This window comes from Psammomys obesus, unplaced genomic scaffold, assembly GCF_907164565.1.
Source record: "Psammomys obesus unplaced genomic scaffold, mPsaObe1.curated_primary_1811, whole genome shotgun sequence".
NCBI lineage: Eukaryota > Metazoa > Chordata > Mammalia > Rodentia > Muridae > Psammomys > Psammomys obesus.
In genome coordinates, this window is record NW_026592510.1 from 6,328,472 (window position 1) to 6,342,650 (window position 14,179).

Below are 14,179 nucleotides of genomic sequence, written 5' to 3' on the forward strand. Positions count from 1 at the left end.
CCCACCATCTTGGAGGGAAGCTCTTTAAGACACAGAATTATTGTCAAGTGGGAATACCTCCCAGGTCCCACTGTTACGGTGAATTTATTGTCGATACTTTATCCATGTGAGTTTAAACATTAAAAGGTTGAATTATGTGAAAGAGAGGCATAGACATAGGGACAGAAACAAAGGATCAGACTGATGGAGAATATGAATGAAGGTATATAAACATACGTGTGAAAAACACAATGGTCTGAATTTTAGCTTGGCAGTCAGTGATCTTGAACACGAACTCCCCAGAACTCACACCTCTTGGTGCATGTAAATTCTTATATGCCAAACAAGTGTAATAGCTATATCTATTCTATGTCCTGCTCAGATTAGGGTATTATAGAAATAAAGGTCCTAGGTAGGACTGTTTAGAAAGCATGAAATGGTCTTTTCAGAGGAAAGAGAATGTTATCCAAGCACAACTGTTACTTTTGCAAATATTTTAGCATAGTATTTACTTTTGGATTTTATAATTAGGGTAATTATTTGAAAGTGGGAGATAAAATTTAATTTTAGAATTAGAAGTTGAAGCACTTAGGGACAGTGTGGTCCCAGAAATCAAACATATTAATCTCTAAATCCCGACTCAGCCTGTCACTTACTAAGTGAGCATCATTGAACATTTTGAAAACAGCTCTGAATCCCACTATAATGAACTCAGAGAATCACAGTGAAGCATAAATGAGGTGAAGGAGTTTACATACGGCAGAACACAAAGCAACTATTTAATTCATATCAACAGTGGGTCTGCAGTTGCCACTGTGATGATGATTCGGGTTGTCAGTTTGGGGCTAAGTTTTTCCACTTATTTTTAGAAGCTGAGAACACACAGAGCTTTTACAACTAGGACTAAGAATTAACTTTTTAGTTCTGTTTTCAATTTTCCTCAGGAAGATTCAGAGTCCCTCGTGTATTAAAGCCCGGTACCAAACAGTATTTGGAAGGAAAACAGCCAGGTTTATCAGATTTTTTTTCCTTGAGACATGTTAGTATAACAGGGCTAAGTGTGGCTTCCATCTCCTGAAATTAGATGACTTGAGTGAATTAACCAAATCATTTTCAAACAAGAGAAAATCTACACATGAGTTTGAGGCAGGCAGTCAGGGCTAGTAGATAATAATATTATTTTCGTGCTGTTGAATACAAGAGCCCTTAAAGCATATGATAATTATCCCAGACACTAAATTTAAGAAGCAGTAAAATTGTTTTAAAGTGATTCACTTCTTTGTTAATTGTAGAAATAAAGGCATTGCAACATTTGAAATGGCAATGTGTGGCACCAAGAAGGTCCTAGGTTCTTGGGACTGACATCATGTCATCCAACTATGTCCTGAAGTTGGGGTAACTCAAGATGGTGATTAACTAAATGAGTATTCCTAATTTGATTATGGTGACCTTCCTGGAAGCAAGTAGTTTCTAAGCGGCCTCTTATTTAGAACATTGGAAGGTTCAAAAGTGCTGTGTGATGTTGAATTATAACTAGGCGTTTAGCTTAAGCCACGCAACATGTTTTCTTTTCAATCATTGCCCGGTTTTGTTGTGAGGGCACCTGGCCATCAGCGATAGAGTTATTCATTAACAGATGAAACCATATTAGTTCTTATATTCTGCAATGCAACGAGCATGTTCTTATTTGTTCTCAGGAAAGCACTTTATACCACTTCTATGAAATCTAGCAGTTGCGTCTCTCTGATATCAAAGAGGGAGCTCAGAGAACAAGAGTTTGATTGATGTGGGCTCTTTTAGAGACTGCTGTATTTTAAGTTAAGGTCACTTCAGTGAATGACCACCTACATGTGTCTGTATCTACACAGGTGAATGCTTTGAATAGTTGAATGGGGGAGTTTTAATGTTGACTGTTATGGAAATTGATGAACACTTACAAAGAATGATAATTTTCTTTCACTACTATAAGTCCCTCTTGTTGATCAATACCTAACCTGTGATTTTGAGAGCTATTTATTATTGTTCTTCACCAGTGACAATGAGAGGGAACCTTACTTTAAAAGGAGAAGACTTATGTTATTGTCTAGGTGACATTTTAGCAAATGAATATTTTATAGGCTAAGCAGCTTTCCCTATTATCAGTGATGATTGCTAGAATAGTTTACTGTGATTTTATAATTTATGGCACTGAAAATAAATGTTCTGTTTTAGAGCTTAACAAAATTAGAAAAATACAACATATACATTACCGAGAGAGAGAGAGAGAGATTAATCATTAGTTACTTATGAAGAACGATGCAGCCATAAGTTTTGGCCTGATGATGCCAGTGTTTTGTATTAAATACTCATTATGTCTGTGAAGGCTATAAATACTTTATAATTCCCCATGTGTATTCTTTGGTAGATGTGGACATCCAGCGAAAAGTCACTGTAGACAGGTTTTCAATGTTGAAGAAATATCGAAATTGGTTGATATAATTAGCCAATTAAATTTCACCTTTAAAAACTGTCAGTTGGTCATATGAGTTTTCAACCACTTGTTAGCTGATGAGTTGGCTCAGGAAGACTGCTGCTGGAGAGAAGATGCATTCTAAGCAGGGTCTTCTCTGGGTGGCAGCCAAAGAGCAATTTCAAGAGCATTTCTGTAATGGAAGTTTTGAGTTCTTCATAAACTCAGTTACACTATGTAAACATGTTTTTGTTTTAATCCCAAGGGTGAGATTTTAGTTGGGCTATAGTTTGTCCAGAGCTGTTAGCTGTCTTGTGCAGGGCCTGGCTTTTGCCTGCTGGTGATGACCTTCCACATCCTGCACAGAGAGGGATGTAGTCAACGGCTCTGAGGATATAAATATGACAGCCCAGAAAGAGAAGGTGTCACATGCGATGTTGGTGTGTGGTGCATAGCAGTTTGAGGAAACCAGAAAGATGGACAGTGTGGTAGTTTGGAGCAGACAGACAGAGAGAAATGCTTCTGTGGCATGGTGGCTTGGAGGAGACTGCTGGCAGCATCTGCTGTTGATGGAGATTGGTATATCCCTCAAAGACTCATCAATCCTAAACAGCCGGGAGAAGCAAAGGGGTCTGTGCCTTCTCTCCCCACTAACCTTCGCTCTCCTATGTAGGGCAGAAAGGTTAGAAAGGAGGCGGAAGTGTAAATACCCCACATAAAATAGAGGTTTAAAAATGAGCGCTACAGCTTTCTTTCTTTATTCTTTGATAGACAACCAAATATTTCCTAACAGATAGGTGAAGTTATCTTTCTGAAGGGACTACTAGAATTAGGACTGCTAGGAAGTCTTGTAAGGACCACATCTGGATGAAAGGGCTGTGGATTATCAACAGGGATAGGATTTGGGAGTTCCTGATTGCAGAGACTACACTCGAGGCTATGGTGGGTGACACTGTATTGCATTGATTGCTTCTCCTGATACCTGACCCAAAGCTGACCAATGAGAACTGAAGGGACTGATTTATTATTTTATTTAAATGATTGATTATAGAAGTTTGGCACTCAGTTATTAGAATTTTTTGGCTGGTATTCATGCTTAAAGAGGACTTTATGGCTATTTCAGTGCCTGAAAGTTCTTTCCACACTAAAAAAATTATATGTAATTCATACCATACTGGGGAAGGCTGCATGTGGCATCATTAACATTGCCTTGGATCTGACTGAGGGTCTCTGTCTTGGAGACAACTGTGAATATTTCAGGCCTCTGAAGATAGGCCTCTTAAAACCATAGTGAACACTTTCTTTTGTTCTTGGCATGTGGGAATTGCCTAAGAGTCCTTGATTCAAGTTTGAAATAAACACAGCTTTTATAGACAGTCATTCACCAGGGAATCAATTAGATACTTGCCTTATGAGCCCAATAAAAGGTTTTGGTTTTAGTATCCATTACTTGATGAAACGCATGGTGAAAAATCCCCATGAACTCGGTAATATTTTAAGGCAAATACTTGTTCTTCATGCCCAATATATTATCTGTGGAACACACACCCTATTGTAAATCTCCACTGGATTTCTATGATTTGGGGAATAAAATTAAACATTTTTACGGTCTCCTAATTTCTCCAAGGCAGCATTTCGACCCTTTTGGGGTTGAAAAACGTTTTAACAGGGGTCACCCAAGACCATCAGAAATATCGTGTATTTACATTTATGGTTCGAAACAGTAGCAAAATTATAGCTATGAAGTAGTAACAAAAATAATTTTATGGTTGGGGTTCACCATAACATGAGCAACTGTACTACAGGGTCACAGCATTAGGAAAGTTGAGAACCACTGCTCTAAGGTCTGGCCTCTCTGTTCCTCAATAATGCCAGGCTCTCACCCTTTTCTCTGACCACTGCGACAGTGGCTACCCCTCATTTCATGCGGTCCTCAGCTGAGCTAGGACTTAGGGGCCACCTACACGGAGTCTGTCATCTCTCATCCTTGAAACAACACAACTGACAACCTTTTAGTATTGCTGCTTGGCTACATGGTACCCACAATGTAAAAATCCTCTTATTAGGTCAAGCAGACGGATGAGGTTATGTTTAACAGTAGGACAATGGTGTCTCCCTAGTTTGAGGAAATGGATGTATATTTTCTTACATTTATTCTAGAAGTGTCTAGTTTTGCCTGATTTTCAGGAAATTTCTCTTTATTAAACAACTGATAAAACTGACATTTTAATTCACTTGTCTAAAATTTAGAGTTAAAAAATAACTACCAGTAATCCTCACATGCACCTATTTAGGAATATTATGACATCTGGTGAGCTTTTAAAAACTTATTTCTTTTTTATTAATTATAGTTTATTCACTTTGTATTTCAGCTGGAGCTCTCTCCCTTTTCCCAATCCCATCCTCCCTCCCTCATCTCCTCCCATGCCCCTCCCCAAGTCCACTGATAGGGGAGGTCCTCCTGAAGAGCTTTTTAAGAAGTGATTGTCTCTTTGGTTTAAACATGATAATTCCCATTTAATTCTTGGGATATCTAGGAATAGCATAAAGCTCATATAAAATCTTTTTGTTAAGTTTGAGGATACTTTAGAAGCAGGTTGGCTTTCTCAAGCGCCAAAGTTTCTTGTGGTCTGAATACTTACACCATAAATATCAACACTGCCAAACACCAGGCCTCTCCACAACAATGATCCAGCTTGTCCTACTCCATTCTGTAGTGCTAATATTTTACAGGTTAACAGCGGAATGATTCCAAAGCACTGTGGGTGGATCCAATAGAATAGTTAATGTTATACTGTTTGGATTAAAAGTCATGTATTTGGAATATAAAAGACAAAGTGTTTTATAAAACAGAGGCAGATAGAAGGACAGGAAACTCAAGATCTCTGTGTTTGCCTCTGATGCCTCTCAGGCTAGGTCATGCCACTGAATTCTTGAAAAATGTTAGCACGTGCACTCTGGGTTAAAGCAAGCAGCTCCCTTCCGGTACTTGTCACCTTCTCCAGGCCCCCAGCTATGATATCAGCTCAGTTGATTACATGTGCAACTTCTGCCTTAGTGATAATGTCTTCAGGGTTAGTCATAGGCCCTGATTACAGGCTTCTGTGTTGAAGTTAGGAAAGGTTAATGACTTGAGGATCCTGGTTCCTGTTGGAAAGGCCTAAAATGTCACTTGAAAGGAGGGACAAGGATTTGTGTATTATTGTCTGATAAGACCAACTTTGAATTTTGTCTTAGGGACAGTGTTGCTACAATGAAACATCATGACCAAAGAAACTTGGGGAGCAAAATGTTTATTCAGCTTATGCTTCCATATTACAGTTCATCAATAAAGGAAGTCAGGACAGAAACTCAAAGAGGGCAAGAACCCAGATACAGAAGCTGATACAGAGGCCATGGAGAGGTAGGGCTCACTGGCTTGCTCCCCATGGCTTGCTCAGCCTGCTTTCTTATAGAACCCAGGACCACCATCCCAGGGGTGGGATCACCCACAATGGGCTGGCCTCTCAAATCAATCACTCACTAAGAAAATGCTATGTAGCTTGCCACTAACCAGATCTTACGGAGGTGTTTTCTCAATTGAGGCCCCTTCTTCTTCAGTGACTCCATCTTGTGTCAACTTGACATAAAACTAGCCAGAACAAACTAGATCACACACAAAGTTTCCATCTTGATGTGATATCAGAGATAGATTATTTGTGATAATTTATTGACAAAGAATGACACTTGACAAAATCTGTTTGGGGGATAAATGATAAGTCATTGGCTTTCTACCGATCAATATTTTATTTGTTTATCTATCTATCATTTCTTTAGTTGGTTAGATAATTTATTTATCTATTTATTTATTTATTTATTCATTCATTTATTTATTTATTTAAATATTTATTTATTTATTTATGCAGCACTGGAGAGTAAAGCCAGGGTTTCATAAATGCTAACACTCTAACTCCAAACTTCATCTAAAACCAAATAAATTTGTTTGGAGCTCACACAAGTACACATACAAAGTCCAGAGTATTTTTCTTCAGCGACCTGAGGTTAAGTAATCTCCATCCAAAACAATATTTGGGGAGTATGTGCCCCAGGCATGCTCTGGCACTCTACACTAAATACTTGGGAAACTTGGATGATTGCTAGGATGGTCATGGAGTTCCTTTTTACCATTTCTGTATTCATAGCATAGGGCAGTAGCACTATTTTTGAGGAAAATGACTTTTTTCCATCATCTTTAAAGGGAGTTAATTATATTCTCTGAAGACAGCTTTATTTCTTATGTTTCTATGAATTTAGAACTTAGATCTTTATAGAATACTATTAATATTTTCCAAAAGATAAGACCCCATCTGTGCCTAAGCAAGTTGGGATTGTGTGTTGGTAAATGTAGTTTCTGTTATGTCAGGGGCTATGAACCCACTGGGTAGCCTTGTTTCTTGGCTCAAATAACATAGGAAATAATAGTTAAGAAAAATATGATAGGATTTGGTAAAATGAATTTCTTGAAGACAAAAACTCTGATATCTGGGGAAATAAATATAAATTAATACATATGGGAGCCAATAAAAAGGTGCCACCAGCCTTTGCAAGGTCAGAGTGAAGAAGAGAGTTAAGCATGCAACCTTTATAAAGACAAATTTTGCACCTTGTTTTAAACTCTGAAAAGAATCATTGCAACTTTTGGCTTGAAAACAAAGTTTTTGGCATATAAGAATTTAAAAATAAGTCAGAACAGCAGAAATCATGTGGCGGAAGAGCTCTGTCTAAGAACCAGGATTTTAAAATAAAGACATCCTGAGATTCTTAATAACTTTCCATCTATCACTGTTGCTTCCTGAAGTGAAAACCCCGGTCATTAGTGCTTGCAGGGTGTCAAGCATATAAAGGCCAACCTCCTGAAGAGTCATATCTGAGTTGCCAATCATGGTCTGGGATCATTAATTAAATGGGAAAGAGATTAGTTTTATTATCCTCAAAGTAGCTTACTATTCATGCTTTACTTTTGAAAAATTTACATAAAAATGCATGCCCACTCTAAACTTCAGAAACAGGAAAACTTTTTAAATGTATAAAAGTGAAAGAAAAAATATAATTCTGTCACAAAAGATCATAAAATCAAAATTTTTGCTTATTTCCTCTTGATATTGTTTCAAATCATGGTTAAATATTTTGGTAGATTCCTCCTATACTGCTTCTGTAGTCAATGCTACTACCAAATTTATCTATTCCCATCTGTTGAAAGTAATTTTGTATTGCCACTAGGCTTACATAGAAACCGGGTACGTGATGGTTTTGTTTTCCTTGAAAAATAACATTATAGATGATACAATAGAAATTCAGACAATTGAGGAACATTTTAGAGCGGGCAAGGCTAGCTGGAGGACTGAGTGTATATAACTTTAAAGCCTGTTATTTTAAGAAACTTCATTACACACATACTTACCCTAAAACAATTCTGTATGGTACCCTTTTACTTAAAGTATTACAGCATTCTCTGTGCCTCTAATACTATGCATAAATGCACTTTACATATTTAAAAAAAACCTGAAATTATAATTGTAACATCTCTGCCTCCATGCTCTTTCCCCAAACCTGCCAACAGAACCCTCTTTACTCTTTCCCAAATTAATTTTTAATTGCAGTATAGCCACCATTTTGAGAGTTTTTCATAGAATAAAGTTGTAAGTGTTTTTAGCTTTATATACATCTTTTTTATTATTTAAGCCCAACTCATTTTGACTCACAGTGTATGAAGATCAGGCCAGTTGGACTTAGCCTAGACAAGAAGTCAGAGAAAAAGGAGGCGAGGGCTAGAGCTTCAGTCGGCAGTCCCAACTGGGGGTTGTTTCTGCGAGAGCTACTTGCTGAGTCAGCATGAACAAAGGACAGCTTGTGTTCATATTTTAAAAATTCAAGTCTTTCAATATAAAATTCTAAATGTGCTGCTTCATCTGTATTACTGAGGACTCAGCTTTCATTAAGCTCAGTTTCTGCCTTATATATGATTTCTTCCTTCTTGACAACTTATTTCTTAGCATCGCTTCCTCTTTGGTTTCTATAACCGTAGTGAGTGGTGTGGAAGTTCTTATACCTCAGTGAATAAAATTATCACATTTTTTGAAGTTCTGCAAAACTTCCCTGCTAACCCTTGAATCCCTATTGCAAAATTTGTCTATATCCTTCCTACTGATTTTCTGTATTTAATTCCAGTTCTAAATAATGTGTTTTTTAACATATCTCGTTCAACACAGTTCTATCTGTCTAGTCACTGTAAATGAAGATGCTCAAAGGGTAATGTTTTCCACAGAAGCAAGACACTCAGATGAAAGTTTGTCACATTTCTGCCATTTGTTTCAACCAGCTAATTAGGAATCCACTCCTTAAAAATCTCCAGCTACGCTATTTCTTGAGCACCCGTATCACAACTGGCATTAATAGTAGAAACATGGTGTACAGAAGAGAACAAATTAAAAACACAAAAACTCAACAAAGAATAAGAATTTCAGACCAATTTCTCTTATGAACATTCATGCAAAAATACTCAATAAAATACTTGCAACCCAATACCGAATCCAAGAGCACATCAAAAACATCATTCGCCATGATCAAGTAGGCTTAATTCCAGGGATGCAGGGATGGTTCGATATATGAAAACCCATCAATGTGATGCACCATGTAAACAAACTGAAAGAAATAAAAGACATCATCATCTCATTAGATGCTGAAAAAGCCTTTGACAAAACCCAATACCCCTTCATAATAAAAGGCGATCAGGGATACAAGATACATACCTAAACACAATAAAGGCAATATACAGCAAGCTGATAGACAGGATCAAGTTAAATGGGGAGAAACTGAAAGCAATTCCACTAAAATCGGGAACAAAAAAGGCTGTCTACTTTTTCCATATCTATTCAATATAGTACTTGAAGTTTTAGCTGGAGCAGTAAGACAACTAAAGGAGATCAAGGGGGGTAAAATTTGGAAAGGAAGAAATCAAAGTATCACTCTTCACAGATGATATGATAGTATATATGAGTGACCCCAAAAATTCTACCAGGGATCTCCTACAGCGGATAAATACCTTCAGCAAAGTGACTGGATAAAAAATTAACTCCAAAAGAAAATCAGTAGCCCTCCTGTATACAGACAATAACTGAGAAAGGAGTTAGGGGAACACCTCAAGGAGTCCCGTGGAAGAGTGGAGGAGCGTTTAAGGGAGCTGAAGCAGTCAGGAGCACTACCAGAAGACCTACAGAGTAAACTAACTTGGGTTCACAGTTCTCACGGGAACTGAACGCTCCCCTAGCTCGGCTGCCTTGTCTGGATTCAGTGGGAGAGGGCACACCTATCCTTGCTTGCAACTAGATGTGCCCATTGGGTTGGTACCAATGGGGGGGGGAGTGCTCTTTCTCTGAAGAGAATGAGAGAGTAGAATGAGGAGGAGTGTGAGAGTGACTCTGGAAGGAGAGGAGGGGGGGACTGCAATTGGGATGTAAAGTGAATAAATAGGTGAAAAAGTCCTGATAAAGTAATTGTAATGAATAAATATATAACTGACTGACCCCCATAAAGTCTAATAAATGTTTCATGCAAAAATTTGTGAATTTTCTTTTATAGTACCTATATTGGAAATTATTTTTTTTGTAATTTTTGTAAACTTAATTTGCATTCAATCTTAGACCAATTTATAAATTTTAATTTAGTATTCATCCATTGATTTTCCCACAGTCTTTGTGGATTAAAACATAAAACATTTTGAAGCTATATACTTGTTTGTGTGTTGGTCACTTACTAAGTGATAAGTTTGCTTACAGGAAAATTTCTGTGTTCTCTTTCTGCTTGTTATGATCCTTTGTTTTCATGCTTTTTCAAGAAACTTCCTTATGTGCTAGAGGACGACACGGCACCCCTGAGCCTTGAGAACTGAGAGAGGCTGATCAGAGGTATCAGTAATTCTTCTCTCTCTTGCCCCAGGTCAAAGGATCTCATAAAGGAGGCCATCCTTGACAATGACTTCATGAAGAACTTGGAGCTGTCACAGATCCAGGAGATTGTGGACTGTATGTACCCCGTGGAATATGGCAAAGACAGCTGCATCATCAAGGAAGGAGATGTGGGGTCACTGGTGTACGTCATGGAAGGTATGGTTAGTAACTTGTTCCCCTGCCACTCACCCTCTTACCATCTCCCCAGCTTCACAAGGACCACAGTGCTTTTTGTGGGATGGTTCCTGTCTCCCTTCTTTTAATAGGGAACAGTTTGCACAAAGAGCCAAAACACTATTAGGTACCATGGTTGTCTAATTATATGAAGTTTTGCTGTTTAGAATGTTAATATAAGGATTCTGTATGTTTTCACACCTGGAGAAGGTAAGCAATACTGTTGGCTTAACTGAATGAGACTGCACACAGTTACACGGTGGAGCATGCTGACAAGTCACGAATGATAATTGAAGATAATGGGAAGTTTTTTAGGTCAGACAATCAGCATATTCATATGTACCCTTAACATTTAATACATGACTAGGTTTCCTGTTAACGATTCTTCCAGATAAAGATGATGATTTCAGTCCCTTGCATATGTATCACAATGAAATCTTAATGGCATATTTGCTATCTAATAAAAAGAGGGCTAGTTTGTTTCACAAAACCTTCAGAAACTGAAACAGAAATTTGTTTTGATGAACAACTTAGCCATTTATATGCTGTATGCCTAGGTAAATTTTTATATTGATTGTTAATTTAGAATTTCTAATGTTGTATTTTACTTTATGGAAAGAATTTGAGATGACATCTGAACTAGCCGAGAAGAAAGTGAGTTGAGAAATGTTTAGTCTGTAAGCTGTTTATTGGGCATGACCACTGTTTAGTTCAGAGCACTCATGGTGAGTGACTCATGACTTCTAGAGCCTCTTTCAAGTTCATAGATCATTAAGAGAAAAGGCATACTGGGACAAGTGCTTTCTCTGGGTTTCAGCAACCCAGTTTGTAAAATGGTAGATTTTCATGGCAGCACCTGGAGACATTATTGGTTGCCATGACTGAAAAAGTTTAAGAAGGCTGCTGACTTCTAATGGGTAGAGGTTAGGAATGTGTCTCACCACGAAAACAAAAAAACAAAAATAAAAAAACACATCTTTTTGACCAGAAATACCACTGATATTACCTGTTTTTTCTTTTTAATAGGGTTATTAGGCAATTGAATGATAATTTCTATCAGTGGTTTTCAACTTGTAGGTCATGAGCCTTTTGAGAGTTAAACAACCCTTTATCAAGAGTTGCCTAAGACAATTAGAAATATCAGATATTTACATTATAATTTGTAACAGTAGCAAAATTACAGTTATGAAATAGCAATGGCAGTAATTTTATGGTTTGAGATCACCAAAACATGAACTTTATTAAAGGATTTCAACATTAGAAAGGTTGAGCACCATTGATTTATACAAATATTTGATGTAAAGAATAACCTTTATAAAATAATAATGTCTTTTTTGTTTCTATTAAGTGTTTGAAAGTGTAGTTAAAAGTTATGTGTGCTTTTGTGATTTACCTTTTAATTTTTTTCAGCCTTCTGGAATACTCAGTTTTCACATAGTAGTGCCTTATCATCTTTTCCTTTAACAACTTCAGATTTTGCTTCCACATTATAAGCTTCTGCTCAAGGATGAAAAGGTAGAAATATTCAGCTAAAATTTCTTCTGATAAAACCAAAGTACAGTAAACACAAATATAAATATTATGTACTTGGAAGAGAACTGTAGGGATACGAGTATATTTACAGGGTGGGTATGTTGTAAGAGAGTGAGCAGGCAGGATAGGAAAACTCTAAGAAATAAATAGATAGGGATTGGGAGGGGATGAGGAAGGGGGCTACAGCCGGGATGCAAAGTGAATAAACTGTAATTAATAAAAATAAATAAATTAAATAAATAGATAACAGGTATAGATAATGAAACTAGAGACATTCTCCTAGGAATGATTAAAATTAGACACAACCTTAAATATGCCAATGGTATCACATACTTTGATATGTCAGTCATTGTACCAGTAGGGTATCTATGTAAAACACAGCTATTGTATTAAGCAAGACGAACTTTTAGTTTGGTTGTCTTCAAATTGTAACCTTGGTATTCCACTGCAGCAATCAAGAGTCAAAACTTGTGTCTTAAGTTTTTCTCCATTTTGTCTATTTATTTAAAAAATAGATATACACATATTGCACGATAGTGGCATACACCTTTTATCCCAGAGTTTAGGAGACAGAAGCAGAACTCTGTGAGTCAGAGGCCAGCCTGATCTACAGAGAAAGTTACACTACAGCCAGGGCTACATAGAGAAATCCTGTCTCAAAAAATAGGTTTATATAAAACCTTATGAATAGAAAAAAAGCCTCACTTCTCATCTCCTCCCTTTCAAAGTGAAAGAGTTCTTTACTTTAGCTATATGACTTGTTGAATTCTACACTATCAACCATACTGAGCATGCTTATTTAAACTCATTCCGTATATAGAATTCATCTAATTTTCAAAACAGTTGTACATAAAGGCTAAAAGTATTGTCTGGTTTTATAAAAGGGAGGCTGAGGACCAATGAGGATATGCTGTTTTCCAGGTCAATCATGTTAGTTAGATTTGTCTTCAGTCAATCTTGATTCAAAGCTAAAGTTCTTAACTATGAGGGTGTTAGGGTTCTACAGAGAAACAGAATAAATTTTATACACATATATACATATGTAACTTATTGTATATGCATTCACATAAATATGTAGCAAGAAAGAGGTTTATTTTGAAATGGGCTTATGTGACTGTGGATTCTGTTTAAGGCTGTAACTGCTGATGGTTCTCTACTGTAGAATTACCTCTTCCGTGGTGAGAGATCAACTTTTTTTCTTTTTTTATCTCTTTGAGTCATGAGATGATTGAAGGACTTCCACTTCCACCATATATGACAATAAGCCTAACTCAAAGTCTCCTCCTTCAAATATTTCTCTCATCCACAGTATACCTTGCAAGAAGTATCTAGAATAACAATTAAGCATGCTTCTGGTATCCCTGGACACAATGTATCACAAGTTTAGCCTATACCAACTTGGTATATCTAATACATCACCATATTTAAACTTCAAAAACAATGAGCAAGAAGCTCGTATTCTAACATAAGGAACTACCTTGCACAAACCCTTTCTCCAGAAAATGCATGAACCCTTTCTCCAGAAAAGGATCAAAGTCTTTGAGTGATGTTTCCTTATCTTGATAATATCCTATAACTAAAGCATTATGATGTAAAATTAACATTATTTAAATACTGTTATGCAGAGTTAATACTTAATAGGTTAAGGGGATTAAAACATATTTCTTCATACATATATATATGTATATATATATATTCATAACAAAATGGGTAAATTATTTTTATTTTTAAATAATTTTATAGAGTCACTTGTATCCCAGCTGTAGCCCACTCCCTCTTTCTCTCCCAATCCTCCCTTCCCTCCCTCATCTCCTCCCTGCCCCCTTCCGAGTCCACTGAGAGAGAGTGTCCTCCTCTCCTTCCCTCTGGCCCTAGCTTATCAGGTATCTTCAGGATGTTTGCAATGTCCTAATCTATGGCCTAGCAAGGCTGATCCTCCTTCGGGGGGAGGGGAAGCTCATGAGTTCATGTCAGAAACAATTCCTGTCCCCCTTAATGGGGAACCTACTTGGATACTGAGCTACCATGGGCTATGTCTGAGCAGGGGTTCTAGGTTATA

General features: G+C 37.1%; 1 protein-coding gene across 2 annotated transcripts in view; it reads left to right on the top strand.

The window, feature by feature from the left end:
* The window catches only part of Prkg1 (protein kinase cGMP-dependent 1), a 1,075,213-nt gene that overhangs the window by 150,789 nt on the left and 910,245 nt on the right, over positions 1–14,179 (top strand). For both annotated transcript variants that reach the window (XM_055613860.1, XM_055613859.1), the window contains exon 2: positions 10,403–10,569. In XM_055613860.1, coding sequence (XP_055469835.1) covers positions 10,403–10,569 — 167 coding nt within the window. The remainder of the gene's footprint in view (positions 1–10,402; positions 10,570–14,179) is intronic.